We start from the raw sequence: 18,474 nt of genomic DNA, 5'->3' as shown, positions 1-18,474 counted from the left end.
CTACACTGACGCTATCTGAACTGTCCCTACTCTAGCTATACACTAATGTCAAGATTACTGACAAGGTCTCACTACACTACACTGAAACTATCTGAGCTGTCCCTACTCTACACTAATGTATGTATGAATGACATGGTCTCACTACACTACAGTGAAACTATCTGAGCTGTCCCTACTCTAGCTGCACACTATGCAAAGCTGAATGATGGTCGTCCTCACTACACTCACACTAAACTAATTATCTACACTGACAATTGAAGCAAAATAGCACAGTATAGCACACTAACTAATAGCACTGAACAGAGTCCTGTTCTATCTCTCTCCAGGCCGAAATCATACTGAAAATGGCTGCCATTGAAAGAATACTTTTATACTGTGGGGCAGGAATGAGCCATAATAGGATAGTGTCCAATCATGACTTTGACAGTGCTCTGTGCCCAGATTGGCTGAAGCTTGTACTGCTTTAGCCAATCAGGGCTTGCAATGCACAGTTTAGCGCCGCAGTGCATTGTGGTAGTTTGGGGGGGGCGAACAAACGGTTGAATGACCCGTTTGTTCGGCTGTTCGCCGAACGTCCGAACAACGAAAGTTCGGCCCGAACCTATGCTCAGGCCGAACCGTTCGCCCATCCCTATTTAAAAAACTTGATTCTCCTGTGCCTTTACCTGCATTTTTAAGTTGATGACTGGATCTCTATTTCTGCCACTTGCAGCCACAATCACATTGTTTTGAGGTTTGACTAACTCCTGACTATTTCTGAGGACAGGAACAGAGACTGGCAGTAAATTGCACACCTCATCTAAAAACTGAGCTCAAGCTTCTCCACTGCAGACCAATACATATCCAATATATACTCTGCAAGTTAAAAATAAGTATTTGCCTCATACAGAATGTCTTTCTGATAATAGAAGGCTTTTACAATTATGTTCTCAGCATAGACTTAACAATAGCTCAGAGTGGATTTTCAGTGTATGAGTCAGATGTAAGAACCTGCAATTTGCTTCTCCTCTTTGAGCCCATAAATAGAGTAAAATATAAACGTAGCAGTGAATTGCGTTCAGGTGAAGCTTTGAAAGGCAGGAGCGTTCATATTTCATGCTTGCTGGTAGATTGCTGATGACATGAAAAATACAAATTGGTTTATTGTTAAATGTCTTTATTGGAAACATTCTTTAGAACGCTTGAACAAATACCTATGGACGGATTTTCATCCCCTGCAACAATGTTGCAAATTTCGCTAAACAAATTAGTATCTAACTTTTATGTTTTGATTTTTTTTTTTTAAACGCTCTGATTGCGATGTGTGTAATATTTCACTAGTGTCCTACTTTACCCTGACAATGAAATCTATCAGTGGAAGGGGCTGGCAACAGCTCAATTTCAGCTTCTTACGGCTCACACCCCCTCATCTAAGTTGTTATTTAATAATTCCAGATTTGTTGCACGGCATTGAAATTTTGAGAGTGCACATATTACAGTCATTCAAGCTTTCTCCATTATGTTTCATGCTAAAAACATAGTCGTGGGTGGCAAGGGGGAATTTTTAGGGAAAAGAGGGCAGGGGCAAAAGGTGCCTGGTTGCTGTTGCTAACAGTTTTACATTTCAGCTATCAGACCTAATAATTCAACAAAAATGCTATTATGGATGATCCAAAAGTGTGACAAACAAGGCTTTCCATGGTACAGTAGTGTTATCTTTTGAGAGGTATATATTTTTTTCTGTAATTTAAGGAGAAATTAAATTTTGTAGGTCCCCCCAGGGTGTTGCCATAATGGACAAGTAAGCACAGCATATTTACACATAATATGGCACACTTTCATCCCAAAATGCCTTTTCTTCAGAGGTACAACGTTTATATTTCCCCCGGTCACTCTGTTGTACTGCCATCTTTTCCTGCTTCTCTTCCAGGTCTGAAATCTCCAGCCATCTTGATTTGCCGGCCATGGGTGACTTAACTCTCACGTGTATTCCTAACGTAGTCCAGATCCAAAGTGCCAACACTGTACATGGAGCTGCATATGTAAAAATATGAAAAGCATGCAGTTTTCCCAAAAAAATGAAGAAAGTTTGACCAGTACTGTTCGGAAATTTTATAGATATGCAAATCCTATCCTCATATTGATTAGTGGTTCTGTATTATTAATAACTACTACAGTAGAGAACAGACACAAAAGATACACTAAGCATATTTCCAAAATAACTGTTCTGTTTTATTTGACGCAATTGAAGGGTTTTTATATGCATAAATACATAGGTATCACATTAACATTACAGTTGTACTTGTATGGTAACAAGGGGCGTAACATAGGCAGGCCAATTCTAATCAGGACTCAAAAGAATGCAAACATGTATTGAAACATTATTAGTGCTGTGTACACAGTAAGTACAGTATGCAATACATAGGCAAACATATAAAATAGAATACAATTTTATACAGAATTTACAATTTCCTTAACAAGTACAAATTTTAAAACAAAGCAGTGTTATGTAAATAATAATAGAGGAACCTCTTTATTCTGTCAGGATCCAGTGCTTTAAAGGGTCATGTTGGCAAGGCTGGTAGTAGGGCTCCTAACCATACAGAACTGTAATTGGTTGCACAGTGCTACCATCATAGGGAGTCCATCCTACCACTTCCTATTTGCTTTTTTTTTTTTTTTTTTTTTTTACCTCTTTATTCTGGCAGCATCTGGTGCATTAAAGTGGTCATGATGGCAAGGCTGGTAGTAGGGCTCCCGATAATGTAGAACTGTAATTGGCTGAACAGTCATGTCATCTCTGGGAGCCTGTCCTACTGCTTCCCATTTGTCATCATTTAAACGTGAGCTGTCGGTGACAGCCCAGTCACAGTTCCAGGTTGCTGATGGAGCGCACCCCAGAACAGGCCAGCAAAACATATATGTGGCTGTGGGTGTTAAGGCCCAACCACTGCATATTTGCATATGCTATCCTAAAAGGAGATATATATATCTATATATATATAGATATCTATATATAGATATCTATATATATAGATATCGATATCTATATATATAGATATATAAAAAGATAGTTTTATTCTTTAAATTTGTCCCATTTATCATGGCACCAAAAATTAAATTTCATGTACAAACGATTACAAAATTACTTACAAATGAATTTGGGTAGTTTTCAAATATTGGGTACGTGAATTTTTTTTAACACTACCCCTACAAAAAAAAAGTGAAAGATGTGAAAAATATTTGCAGTATAAGGCTTTATTTTTTTTATCTTCAGAAGAAAAAAGCACGCTTGCATTGACTGAATACAGTTTTCTTTTTAAGCCAAAAGAATGGAGAACCTAAAATTGTATTAAAGCTCAATGTATGTTGAAGTAAATATGCATAGATGTATCACCACGCAGGGTCACCAGCCCCCTCCCCACCAAAAAAAAAAAAAAAAAAGTACTCCTTTCTTTAGGTTGCAAATGCCCCCCCTACCCAGTCTTCTCCCCTGAGTACATACACTTTTGCCTTCCTAAAATCTATGTTTTTATCCAAAACTGTTTTTATTGAGTTCTGTGGCCCCATTAGGTACCTTCACCCTTCTTAATTTGTTCTGGTGATTATTTTCACCAATATTACATTTTTATAGCGGTCACCAAAACAAGAAATAAGGGGAAATCTTCCAATGGGAACACCTCTTCTGGTTAACAACTGTCCAAGAGGGGGGTACCTCTTACTCTGTAGAGGACTTCCTCAAACTTCCTGTTGTGTCTCGGGGACAGGAAGTGAAAGGAAATTTTCCAGTGAGACACAGACAGCTTAAAAAAATGACTCTGTTCAAAATGGAAAATAAATATTATGACTATATGTACACCTTAGGCCCATGTGTTTCTAGGAACTTGGTTTTCAGGCTGTAATATTGGTTCAGTTTGGCTTTTTACATTGCATGCACAGCTTGTCTGCTCTCTGAATTCAAACAAAGTATAAACTATTTTTATAATCAAGTCTGTTTTGTATGACTATGTTCCCACTCTTAATCTGTCTCTCTTTCTGTCTGCAGCACTATCCGAATCAGTAGAAAAGGATGGCACATGCTGCTTAATTTCTGTTTCCACACCGCTCTCACTTTTGCTGTGTTTGCTGGGGGAATCAACCGAACCAGCTATCCCATAATATGTCAGTCTGTAAGTATCACTCTCAACCAAACCAGCTATCCCATAATATGTTATTCTATAAGTATCAGACATGTTTACTAGTTTTTAAAAATGAAGAGAAAACGGGACATTCTCTGGCACAAAGACCAAAGCAAACGACAAACTTTACTAGAAACAAGCCACATGACTGGTGCTAAAATGAAGAGATTAGTGGGCAATTCAGTTTTTATTGGTATGTATTTTTGACCCTATATTAGGTTCTGTAATGCTGGGGGTACCCCATATGACTGGAAGTAAGAGGAGATATCCCAAAAGTAATGATAAATCTCACCTTGGACATTTGTTACTGAGACTGTCACAGAATTTCCTTTTGTTCCAGTGACAGCCATCAAATGTGAGATTTCCCCCCACTTTTTGTCCTGTAAAAAACTGTCAATGAATCAGAACGTGAAAGGAAATCTTCCCAGTGGGGACACAGACAGCAGTAAAAACCTCCCACAACCTCAATTGTTCCTGAAATATCTGCATCAACCAATATAAATACACTATATTACCAAAAGTATTGGAACGCCTGCCTTTACACGCACATGAACTTTAATGGCATCCCAGTCTTAGTCCGTAGGGCTCAATATTGAGTTTGCTCACCCTTTGCAGCTATAACAGCTTCAACTCTTCTGAGAAGGCTGTTTCCATGATAATATCAAATATCATATAAAATCACAAAACTACCAAAACAATAAGACTGTATAAACACTCCTCATATGTAGTACCACTACACATATAACACATACCAAGCATGGTTCCAGTTCAGGGCCCAATGCAAGAAACCATGAAGGCTCCCCTGACCCCCGGCCGGGGCCCTTCCCTCCAAGCCCGGGGCCCTTCCCACTGATCCCTTTATTCCTGTGCCCCTTTATTGTGATCCTGCAGTGGGACCCTTTCACATGATCTGCTCACGGTGGCGGAACGCCAGGGCCTGGTCGCAAGTGCATTTTTTAAATTTCTTGTTATTTTTTTACCATCTTATTTTATTTCTTTATTCTTTTACAATTGTATTTTTTATTATTTGTTTTACTATTTTTTTTAGGAGCCCCACTGAGCGGGCTTTGGTAAAATATATCAGGGGTTAAACAGACCTCTGATGTTTCACCTTTAAGACAGAGAAAGGCTCTGTACAGAGCTTCCTGTTCCTGTTCATTCACAAACTGAAGTTTACTATGCTTCAATTAATAATGGACTTAGAAGTGATCAGTACTGATCACTAGACATGTGCATTCATTTTCGTCCGAATGCATTTTCGTCCGAATTTCAGGTATTTTCGTTATCGTTTTAACAAACGATAACGAAAGTGCAGAATCCGAAAAACGAAAGATCTGACATAAACAAATGCTTTATTTTCGTTTTCGTTGCTACAGCAGTTCGATATAGATAGGAGATTCGACATGATGATGAGAATAACAATCTGTGTCCATCAAACCTGTGGTCGAATGTGCCTAACCTTAGCTCTATTAGTCCAAGATTATTCTACATAGAGAGAAAAGATTCGACGTAGAGAGAAAAGATTCGACGTAGGGGAGGAAAGATTCGACGTAGGGGAGGAAAGATTCGACGTAGGGGAGGAAAGATTCGACGTAGGGGAGGAAAGATTCGACATAGGGGAGAAAAGATAAATAAAAATAATGATGATGATGAATGTTATTAGCTGATTGTAACCATAGAGGAGGAGCAGTAAAATAGCTAGAATTAAGTACACACGTACTTTGGCTTATGGTGTCTGTTGAAAGTTCTAAGAAGATTCGACGGAGCAGGTAAACTATACGGCGTTGTACAGTTTAGCTGCTCCGTCGAATCTTCTTTGAACATTCGACAGACACCATAAGCCTTCAATGACAGATTCGACCTTAATTTGGATTTTCAGACGAATGCAATTTTTAACAAAAAATGAAATAAATAAAAATGAATTTCGGGAGTAACTAAATAAATTTATTTTTCAGACGAAAACGAAATTCCGAAACGAAATATTTCAGTGTGCACATGTCTACTGATCACTCATTGTGTCCATTCAGTAAAGGAAGGGGTCGGTAAATTACATATTTACTGTCCCCTTTCCCAATCTCCATCCAGGCAGCAGTAAAGGGGAGGGGGGAAGCTGGCAGCTCTGGGGGGGGGGGGAGCACGCAGGAGCCTGGAGGCAGCTGGAAACAAGTAAAATGGACAGGAGGAGTGGTCAGGGCAGCATAAGGAGGAACTGATACCCTCAATTTTCTTCCTGCAGGCACGAGGGAGAGGAGCTGGCTTTCAGTGACTGCAGGAGGAAAATGGAAGGCATCCGTTCCTCTATATTAAGCCCCACCACCCCTCCATTCCAGGTGTACAAGGGAGCCGCACGGGTCCCCTGGAGCATGGGGCAGGGTCGCAATTGCCACCCCTGCTACCCCTATAGTTGCACCCTTGTTCCAGTCTAAAGATTCTAGGAGGTATCCAGTTGAAAAAGAGAACTCACACTGAGCCTTTAAACTGGTATGTCACAGGTCAAATGTATATAGCATATGCTAAAAAAAAAAAAAAAATTGTGCATAAAACCACTCCTAATTCCTGTACATATTCAAACATAGGAGATGATTATATTGTGAAAAATAAATTGTGAACAATAAATGAAATGTGACCTACTGCATAATATGTACTGAAAGCAATACTATAAATCAATGGAATAAATAATATTAACAAATAAATGCACTTTGCAAGTGCAGTTGCATTCATTTTCCCAGAGTTTAGTAAACACAGTAAAGCTCTGCTGATTTCCATTGTTCATTATATTTTCCTTGCACCTGATTTGGTATTCTTTACAAAGTGAAACTTTACCACATTGACATTTACTAAGAAGAGTGCAACTGCACTTGCAAAGTGCACAATCTATTCACCTTTAGTAAATCAACCCCAGTGTTTAAATTACCTCATATAGGGAACCAGAAGTGTGGTCCCTGATATCCCCAAAGGGCTCCACATAATATTCAGTGAATATGACAACACAGAAAGCTGTCCGAGACTGCAGACATGCAGGAGTTGGTCAGACTACGGGGCATGATACAAAGGTCAGGGATTGCAGCCATGTTACAGGAGATGGTCAGGTATTTGAAACATGCTATAGGAATTGTTGTAAACTGGAAACATGCTTCAAAAGATAGTCAATGGGGTTGATTTACTTAAGGCAAATAAACTGTGAACTTTGCAAGTTCAGTTGCATTAATTTTCCCCAGAGCTTAGTGAATGTGGTGAAGGTCTGCTGGGTTCCCTCATCCAATCATATGCAAAGAAAAATGCATTTTTCCCCCCTGCATCTGATTGGGTATTCTTTACAAAGTCAAGCTTCACCACATTTAGTAAGTAAAAATGAGTGCAACTGCATTTGCAAAGTGCACAGTCAATTTTCCTTTAGTACATCAACCCAATAGACTGGAGACACATTGCATGAGATTGCTGGAGATCACTGTTATTACTGCCTCTTTACAAATCAGTGCCTCCACATTTGATATTGTTCTCAGCATGATCCATTTTAAAACATCAAAAAAAGAAAAAAAAACAGAGAAAACTATGATAGATAACACAGAAAAAAAGTAGGATAACGTGAAAAAAAAAGTAATCTGTCTACTAGAAACCACTCTAGGGAATATGTTCCTTCACTGGCCAAAGTAACGAAATCCCCTGAGGACCTCACAATAGGGATGAGCTTGATGGTCGGGTCGAACATAGGTTCGACTCAAACATCGGGTGTTCACAGAACAGCGAACATTATGGGGCATTTGCGGCAAATTTAAGAGCCATGGAACGCTCCATAATGCTCTACGAGATCTCAGGGCATTGCTGTATGATGATTAGCCAAAGCATGCACCTGACCTGCATGCTTTGGCCAATCACAGCGCCCTCTGCTAAGAGAGCCATAATTGGCCAAAGACAGGCTCAGGGGGACTAAGTCCACGCCCCACACTATATAAGGCAGCTTACACGGCGGCCCTGTGTAGTGTTGTTGCCGTGGACAGAGAGATAGCTTGAGTTACATTAAGCAGACAGGTTATTCAGTTAGTGGCAGTGTATTTGATATATATATATATATATATATATATATATATATATACAGTCAGTCTAATATATATATATATATATATATATATATATATATATACACTCTGCATTTAGCATAGCCTATAAATTCAGTGTTTGCTCTATATTCAGTCAGTGTAGGCAGTGTCTTAATGTGTGTATATATATATGTATGTATATATATATATATATATATATATATATATATATATATATATATATATACACACACACACACACACTCTGCATCCAGTGTAGCCTATATCTACAGTGCATTCTGTTGTGTACTGTTTCTAATACACTTCAGGTGGTGTACACAGTATCTAATACAGTTCAGTCTTAGTACAGTTGCTAATACAGTGCAGGTCGTGTACGCAGTATCTAATACAGTGTGTACAGTTTCTACTACACAGTGTTTGGCTGGCTGACATTCAAAGGGAATGCAACCTGCCCACCAACCGCCTCATTTGTGACATTCCCACCAGGTGGAACTCAACGTTGGTAATGCAGCAGCAGCTGCACATGCAGCAGAGGGCCATCAATGAGTACCTGTGCGAGTATGGCACCAGGACAGGGTCAGGGGAGCTTAGCTTCTTTTCGCCACGCCAGTGGCTACTGATCAAGGATGCATGCACTGTCCTGTCACCATTTGAGGAGGCCACAAGGATGGTGAGCAGCGACAATGCATGCATCAGTGACATTGTCCCTCTAGTCTTCCTGTTGGAGCACACGCTTCGTGGAATAATAGACAGGGCACTTGAGGCAGAACAGCAGGAGGAAGAGGAGGACTTTCTTACCTCCCAAGGCCCCCTTTATCCAGATAGCATTTCTGTGGGCCCACCAAACACACAGAAAGAAGAGGAGGAGGATTGTGTCAGCATGGATGTGGAGGACAACACTCAGCAGCAGTCTTCAAGGGATGGTTTTCAGTCCCCAGAAACCCAAGGAGTTGTACGTGGCTGGGAGGAGGTTGTTACGGATCATGTGATCCTTAGTGACCCAGAGGACTCAGAATCAAATGCCTCTATAAACGTACACTGCATGGCCTCCCTGATTCTAGGGCTGGGAGGAGGTTGTTACGGATCATGTGATCCTTAGTGACCCAGAGGACTCAGAATCGAATGCCTCTATAAACTTACGCTGCATGGCCTCCCTGATTATGCAAAGCCTGCGAAAGGACCTTAGGATTCGTGGTATCAAGGAGAGGGATCATTACTGGCTGGCAACCCTTCTTGATCCACGTTACAAGGGTAAGGTTGCAGAACTCATCCTGTCTTCGCAGAGGATAAAACATCTTCGGGAGGCCTTGAAGAAAGGTTTGTGCAATGCATTTGCAGACCCTGGGAGGTTACAATTTCCTAGTGCTGGACAACTTGTTGCTGAGGCTTCGTTCAATCAGAGGAAGAGCGGTGGAGAAGGTGGCCGGCTAACCGATGCCTTTAAACATTTTTCAGTCCTCAGCGCCAAGGTCTGATTGGTTCAAGCAACCATCGCCAACGTCTGCATTACATGGTGCAGGAATATCTAGGGGCAAGAGCAGACTTGGAGACCTTTTCAACAGAGCATCCGCTGGGGTACTGGGTCTTGAGGATGGACCACTGGCCAGAACTTGCTCAATATGCAATTGAGCTACTGGCCTGTCTTGCATCCAGTGATCGGGTTTGTAATGGATCACAGAGTGCTCCTGTCCACAGACTCAGTTGATAGGCTCACATTCGTAAAAATGAAGTAGGTCTTGGATCAGCAGCTATCAAGCTAATGTAACTGATTTTTCTATGGATGTGGGATCCCTTGAAGACTGCCTATGTTGACTATCCTTCTTGATCTAATATTTCACAGCAGGGCCCGTTCCTTCGCCCAACAAGAGTAACTGTGAGGGCTTACAGTGTTCTGGTACCACCACCAAAGACCAAATTTTTCTGCCCCTGTTAAACAGGGGCATTTAATTACAATTCTTGATATAATACTTTGCAGCAGGGCCGGTTCCTGCGCTCACCAAGAGTAACTCTGAGGGCTTACAGTGTTCTGGTACCACCAACACCTAAGGCCCAATTTTCTGCAGAGTATATAGGGCAGGCCGTATAGTATATATATTGCTGTTCAGAGTATATAGTGCCTGGGGGACCCCCACGCCATTTTTTTTATTTAGGTGCGGGATTCCCCTTAATATCCATACCAGACCCAAAGGGCCTGGTAATGGACTGGGAGGGGGGGGCTTGCCGTTATTTTTAATGATTTTCATCTATATTGCCGGGACCCAACAATACATTACAGCCGCAAGTAGTTTTAAATTACATTTTTTCCTTTAGAAATGTCATTTTGCTGTGGTATGGTTCTAAACACGGGAAAAATGCTCTACTTTACAAGCATACTAAGGATACCCAACAGGCACAATACATAAAGAAATATTTCATTTTTAATGTTAAACTTTAAGCATGATTGAAATCACTGCTCCCGCAAAAACGGCCCTTTTTAAACCTTTTTTTTGCATTGGTACATGTCCCCTGGGGCAGGACCCGGGTCCCCAAACACTTTTTATGGCAACAACTTGCATATAACCCTTTAAAATTAGCACTTTTGATTTTTCAAGTTCGTGTCCTATAGACTTTAATGGTGTTCGCGTGTTCAAACAAATTTTTTGCTTTTTCGCATGTCCTGCTGCGATCCGAACAGGGGGCGTGTTCGGCTCATCCCTACCTCACAATATCTGGCATAGAGCATGGGACTGGTCATCAGGGCCATAAATAGTAAAAAGTAAAAAAAAATCTTCACCGGTGAAGACTAAAGATCTGGTACCAAGAAGGAGTGGTAGTGCAAACTCTGGGTCAGCTGGATACAATACATCACTGAGTAGTGGGGGCACAGTACCATGACATACTAACAGAGGTTTTAATCCTTTCCCACTCTGCCAAAACTAAAAAAGCCTACAATTCCAAGTTGTAAGGTATTGCAAAGAGTAGTAATAATGTTCAAATTGCATGAAAGTATACAGTAAGTATAGTCCAAACATTTATTTTTTTTTTGGATAGAGTAGAGAATGTTTTTACTATCTCTCCTTCACTGGGGAGAATTGCCTTTTCTTTTTCTCTTTGGAGGTGCAATCGGAAGTAAAATGAAAGTGGCAGGAGCAGTGTAGAGCATTTTATACATTGCTCACTGCATACACAAATCATTGCTATGACTTTCTGAATTTCATAGGGTTCCATGGAGAGAATGAGACAAATGAAAATGCGTTCAGCGTGCCATCAATGTGATTTGTTGTGTCAGCCCATAACCTAGAAACATGGCATCTAGAACATGAAAGTTCTTTCTTATCTTCATGTTGCAGGTAGTATGTATGAGGTCAGATTTACAGGACATGCTTCCACCCAGCACCACTGAGGTCATAAAATTGGTCATTTATTCAAATAAAAGTCGACCTGTCTATACAAAACAAGGCAGCTCTTGTCTTGTCACATTCTCTGCTCAGCAGACTGAAGTTCTTTTGTTGCATCAGATGTCTAAAGGTGGTCATACGTGTAGCGATTTAAGATCAACTTAGATATGTGCAATCGCAAACAAGCAATCTTATCACTGATTGAAATATTGCACAATGCAACACACACAGTATTGTTCTGCATTTTGCGCTTTACAGAAAATATCAATCAAACATATGATCTATCAGTTATAAATAAAGGAAAACACTGCAAGTAAGTGTAGCACTCCCCTAATACCCCAACGACATAGTGGCACCTCCAGAGGCAGGGGACAGGCCAGGGGTCCCAGATATCATATCATATTTATCTTTCTGAATTTCATAGGGTTCCATGGAGAGATGAGACAAATGAAAAATGTGTTCAGCGTGCCATCAATCTGATTTGTTGTGCATTAAGATAAAAACCCTTCTACCTTTAGAAACACTTTTAATTATACTTTAGGTTGACACAGTGACAATGTATGCAAAAACATAGCTGGTTCATTGACTTTGCTCTCCATTTCCTAGTCTCAGTGTATCCTCCAAGTGAGTCACCAGGCCATTCTCAGAGACCAGCCTTTATCCTGGTTCTCTCCAGCAAGGGTCCTCTCCTTGGTAAATCTTCCTCCGTCACCAGGCAGGACAGCTTCAGGACTACTTCCAGCCGGAGTCAACAGCTTCATCCATCACTAGCAGGACAGCTTCAGAACCAAATCCAGCACATGGCAGGCCCACACAGGCTATTGGGCCTAACAGAAACATTCTATTCAGCAGCACCTCCCAGGCCTCAGCTGGGGGAAAGAGAGTAAGCACATGGCCTGTCCAAAATGTTTATATCCTCCCCCAGCATAAACCGGTAGCCTAAACAACCTACTGGGTTGGCTGAAGGAAATATGAATATTCATAACTCAGTCTCGTTTGTGAAATCTTATTATATTGCCAATGGTATCAGTGACACCTACTGGCAGCAGTGAGAAATCACAACCCCACTAAGCTTAGGGAAAGACCAAGTGAAAAAAAAAAACTACACAATCAGTCTGGGATAACTACCACCCAGCCAAAAATTACATTTAGATAGCAGAACCCATTTAGTACAAGGGGGCTACATAAGCATCCAAAATACTTGATTTTTCTGTGAATTTACCTGCAATTTTTGAGCCTGGTGACAGGGTTCCTATAGAATTGCACTGCCAACCTATAATGAAGACATGGGGAGAAGAAACAAAGTTCTACAGAGCAGAAATATTTGCAGTATGTGTAGTTTATCTAGAAGGGATTGCATTTCTCTCTACAAAACTGGAGTTACTCCTAAATAAAATCAATATATTCATGCAGGCAGTAAGATGCAATATTTTTTTTCTCAGATATAGTGCATAGCATTCTTCCTGTTTACCGAGATTGTCACTTGCTAAAAGCTGTGTAAGAGCTTCCCCAATTTAAAATGTTTCTTTCTGCATCAGTGGAATGAACGATGGCCATGATAAATACAGTATTTAGTTTTTGACTGTAATTTTGTAGTGATTGCATTTTTACGGCAAGAGTGCATTCATGAGTATCCTGAGATATATTTGGAAATAAATTTCCCATCAGATTAGTAAGCACACCGAACTGTTTTTTAGTACTGCCATATATTATTATTGTGGCTGTGAGTTTCCTGCCCGTGAAAATTTCCTGACTGTTAATTGAAAAGTCTGTTTGAAGCTTTTAACATTTGCTAGATTACATAGACCGCAACGAGCTTGTTCAAGAATATAATGCGTTTCTTTAAATATATTTCATAAGACCATGAAAGGGACAGTAATTTTGACCAATCAGAATTCATCTCTTATCTCATTACTGTAAACTGAAGTATAATCGATTTCTATAGGTCAATTCACTTAGCACATCCTACTTGCTCTTTGCATTGCCTCATCGAAAAAGTCAAAATAACATCCAATAAGAAGATACACTCACCAGCCACTTTATTAGGCGCACCTGTTCAATTGCTTGGTAACACAAATTGCTAATCAGCTAATCACATGGCAGCAACTCACTGCATTTAGGTATCTAGATGTGGTGAAGACAACTTGCTGAAGTTCAAACAGAGCATCAGAATAGGGAACAAAGAGGATTGAGCACATGGCCTGTCCAAAATATTTATACCCTACCCCTGAATTTACTTAAAATTTTTTAGGTTGGGAACAGGGTCTCTATAAGTTTGCATTGCAAGCCTATAATGAAAGGATACCATCCCATTTACAAATCTGGGTGAGAAAAGACACGAGGAGAAGAAACAATGTTCTACAGAGCAGAAATACCTGCAGTAATTGTATAGTCTATCTAGAAAGGATTGCATTTCTCTTCACAATACTGTTATGCTATGTATACACGATCGGACATTCCGACAACAAAACCGTGAATTTTTTACGGATGTTGGTTCAAACTTGTCTTGCATACACACGGTCTCACAAAAGTTATCGGAAATTCTGAACGTCAAGAACGCGGTGACGTACAACACGTAGGACAAACCGAAAAAAATGAAGTTCAATAGCCAGTGCGGCTCTTCTACTCTTCTACTTGATTTCGAGCATGCGTGGACTTTTGTGCGTTGGAATTGTGTACACACGACCGGATTTTTAGACAACAAGTCTTCTTGTCGGAAAATTTGAGAACCTGCTCTCAAATAGTTGTTTGTCCGATGGAGCATACGCACGGTCGGAATTTCCAACAACAAGCCCACATCGAACATTTGTTGTCGGAAAATCCTATCGTGTGTACGGCCCATATCTCTCAAATTTGTGAAAAGGAATGAGTATATTGATTTTATTTAAGCCAATCACATGGCAGCAACTCAATGCATTTAGGTATATAGATGTGGTAAAGACTTGGAAGAACTTTGCCGGTCTGATGAGCCTCGATTTTTGCAACATTCAGATAGTAGAGGTAGAATATGACATAAACAACATTAAAAAGCATGGATTCATCCTGCCAAGTATCAACGGTTCCCGCTGGTGGTGTTGTAATAGTGTGGGGGATATTTTCTTGGCATACTTTGAGCCCCTTAGTACAAACTGAGCATCATTTAAATGCCACGGCCTACCTAAATATTGTTGCTGACCATGTCCATCCCTTTATGACTGCACTACAGTGTACCCATCTTCTGATGGCTACTTCTAGCAGGATAATGCACCGTCACAAAGCTCAAATTATCTCAAACTGATTTCTTGAACATGACAATGAGTTCACTGTACTTCAATGGCATGCACTGTCACCAGATCTCAATCCAATAGAGTACCTTTGGGATGTAGTGAAATCTGAGATTTGCTTCATGGATGTACAGCCGACAAATCTGCAGCAACTGCATGATGCTATCATGTTAATATGGACCAAAATCTCTGAGGAATGTTTCCAACACCTTGTTGAATGTATGCCAGGAAGAATTAAAGCAGTTCTAAAGGCAAAACCCAGTACTATCAAGGTGTACCCAATAAAGTGACCAGTGAGCGTATCTACTATTGTCCATTTCTAGAGCACTATACTGACCCTTCCTTGGTGTGTTCCTTTGGCTTACAGATTTACTTGTCATATCTAACCTATGATGTAGTAACAGCTTAGGTCTCCATCCACCTTTCTACAAAAACGTTATACGAGTCAGAATAAGGGCACCATATTGTTATCCTGATTAGATTAACTCTTCCATGACCTGAGGTAATTGATGCATAGATGTAAGCGTATTGCCCTAACTAGACCATGTGAATATGCAGGTACCTCATCCCTAGTTAAATGGTGTACACATGGTATGGAGTGGCACTCCAAAGAGGAGAAAATGATACTAATAGGCATCTGCAGGGAATAAATATTCAAAAAAAATATGCTTGTTTAAACATGACTCCAACATATAAACAAGCCCAATATATATCTTATTACTGAGGGAGTTTCCAATCCATAAAATGTTACAAAATGTTTTTGGATACCTACCAGTGGCGGCTGGTGCTCAAAATTTTTTGGGGGGCGCAAACAAACTGAAAAATACTGAAACATCCCCCCATCAATCGCAGCCACTTGTGCCCATCAAACACAGCAACTTGTGCCCATCAAAGGCAACCACTTGTGCCCATCATATGCAGCCACCTGTGCCCACCTGTGGGAGGAAGCTTAGTGTAAAATAGCGAAAATTAATTTGCTGTTTTCACACAATTGGGTGGGATCAGGGTGAATGCTCTGTGCCCCGAGGCCACCCTATTTTAAAGCCTATTAGAGCCTCTGGCTCTAATCACACGCTTCAAAAAATACCACCCCCTCCCACCCCCGCCATAGGAATCCATACATCCGGTGTCCTGAAAGGGGCCAGGCGCATGGATGGAGGGGTGGTGCCCATAGTGCACAGGCCACCACTGATACCTACTGTATATAAAGTCCCATTCCATACCATGTTTACACTGATGTCTAGATGTCCAAGCCAAATTGAGCAATGTCAGTATGTGCTGGTAGATTGTTGCCCCCAAACCCCCTGAAAGCCTAACTCATCTTTGGTCGATGATATATTGCTGCCATCAGTATGTCTGTTTTGCAATGCCAGAGCCTATTTTTAATCAGACATATCCCGACTGGTAGATTTGCAGTGAGATAAGACACTCATATATATCTTTCAGCCTGGTTTCACACATGTGCGGTGCGAATTGAAGCTCAGGTTTCACTGGGGAGATAACAATCTCCTGTTCAACGGATTCATTGCGTTTTTGCTCAGGATTAGAGAGCAGGGAGAGGGGGAGGGAGGGGGGGGGAGAGGGGGAGGTGTAGTGAGGTGAAAGAGAAAATCCTTGTTCAGAACGCAATGCATCTGCGAATCAGATGCGTTCCCATAGGAGATAATAGGCTTGTAGTTCGCACCGCAATGCCCAAAAAACGCACACGTTTTTTGTGCAATGCGCAGTGCGAATGCAACGCACATATGTGAACCAGATGCATTCATATGAATGTATTTTAAAATGTCCTGCGAATTAGATGCGGTGTAAGCCGCATCTAATTCGCATAGGTGTGAACCCGGGCTAAAGGATAAATTAGGACCATGTGAGCCTGTAAACTCCATGCTGCAGAAGACCTGTTCTTGGCTGTTACAGCAATAGCATCCTCTCAAACTTCAGTACATGGAAGTAGGGGCAGGTACCAATATATAAGGATGGGAACAGGAAGAGGGTCTACACTGGAATGTTCAATGGAGTGTAACCCTGACCCTCTACATCTACCAATTTGTCACTGACTGGGTGCTGCTCCCTCCTGGATGAGTGCTAGGAGAACATGATGTCAAAATTGTGCTAGCTAGGTAATGAGCTAGCTCTAAGATGGAACACTTTTAGTTCATTGAGGTAGGGTGTCTCACTGAGCTGTTGCCATGAGCTTCATAAACACACATTCATGTCAACCATAGAACACATCCATTTGGCAAAGACAACTTTCTATGGAGACTTTAAATTTAGAGTACTTATAGAAAGATTTTTTATTTTTCATCCAAGCCCTGATGAAGGGGGATTGTTTGGCCCATGAAATGCATTGGTTACCTTATATCTTCCTGTTGTCTCCATTTTATCAACAATGAATGAGCTGTTAAGTCCTTGTCGTTCCCATATCTGAAACACCATTGCCGTGAATTCTTTATAATATAAGTTACCTTTATATACTCTTTTTTTGTTTATATGCTGTGTCAGGTCCTTTCCATATTTTTACTTTTTGTCATGAGTGATCTATACAGGAAAGACCAGAATTCTCCTTTCCTGACTTTAATGCTAGTCATGTATAATGAAGCTTATGGAAATCATAGCAGAGTAGGAATACATGCAGGAAAATCTGAAAGATGTTTATCCCACCCACAACAGTGGAAACAGGAAACTGTAGATTGAGTTATAGAAGGAATAAAAATTGGAGGTGATTAGTCAGTATTTGACTAATAAATGTAAGGCATGTTGGATGAGCATATGGGAAGCATCACAGACTTTAGTCTCTGTTTTCATGTAAAGATGGAGTTTGTCTTTAAAGTAGTTCTTTTGGTTATGCAGAAAAAAATGTGCTATTTGGCAAGCAGTAAAGTTGAGTTTGACTGTGAAATCCATGCTTTGAGTCTGTAGTTATTCCCTCTGTGGAGAACATCGAAAATCCTCCCCCGCTTCAGTATCCTACTCTAAGGCATTAGTGGGAAAACCCGTCACAATGAATATGTTTTAAATAAATTCTTGCTTTTCGTATTTAGAAAAAACTTGCAGGCTCTGAATAATAATTGAAAAAAAAAAGAAAAGGTCTGGTATTATGTGCATTCATGTTTTTATTCATTATTGAGCTGCAGAATGAAATTGGTTATTTAAATGAAAGTAAATAATTTTAGTGTGTGTAATCTAAGCAGCATCAGTAAATGTTTGTTGGATAATAACAGTCCGTGCTTAAAACTTACTGCTGTAGCAGAATTGGTTTGTTGTATATAGAGCCGTTCAGCTTGCAGCAATGTGTACAGAGAGTTGTGCAAATTCTTTTACTAAATATAATCAGTGATAATCCATGTAAAAATGTCTCTGCTCAAAAGTAAGGTGTGAGGATCTAGATCTCCTAAAATAATATTTTTTTTCAAATAGGTCTTAAACAGAGTAGATGAAATGATTATTCTTATTCAGCTCTCCCAGGGGTGGTGGCTGAAGGTTGGGTTGTGGCTTGAGTGGAGACTGGGTGTGCAATGAGGAAAGCCCTAAAGGCAGAAAATAAAAAGTACACATCACATTTTATTCAGACACTTGTAGCATAAAAAGCCAACATGTGTTGGAGTTCAAATACATAGTTACA

At 40.4% G+C, this 18,474-nt stretch overlaps 1 protein-coding gene across 5 annotated transcripts in view; it reads left to right on the top strand.

Moving 5' to 3' along the window:
• The window catches only part of ADGRA1 (adhesion G protein-coupled receptor A1), a 1,332,527-nt gene that overhangs the window by 1,161,181 nt on the left and 152,872 nt on the right, over positions 1-18,474 (top strand). For all 5 annotated transcript variants that reach the window (XM_073596079.1, XM_073596078.1, XM_073596080.1 and 2 more), the window contains one exon: positions 4,025-4,148. In XM_073596079.1, the coding sequence (XP_073452180.1) occupies positions 4,025-4,148 (124 nt within the window). The remainder of the gene's footprint in view (positions 1-4,024; positions 4,149-18,474) is intronic.

The sequence above is a fragment of the Aquarana catesbeiana genome, linkage group LG08 (assembly GCF_042186555.1).
Source record: "Aquarana catesbeiana isolate 2022-GZ linkage group LG08, ASM4218655v1, whole genome shotgun sequence".
Lineage (NCBI taxonomy): Eukaryota > Metazoa > Chordata > Amphibia > Anura > Ranidae > Aquarana > Aquarana catesbeiana.
The sequence above is the reverse complement of the archived record's forward strand: the minus strand, read 5'-3'. Positions and strand labels throughout refer to the sequence as shown.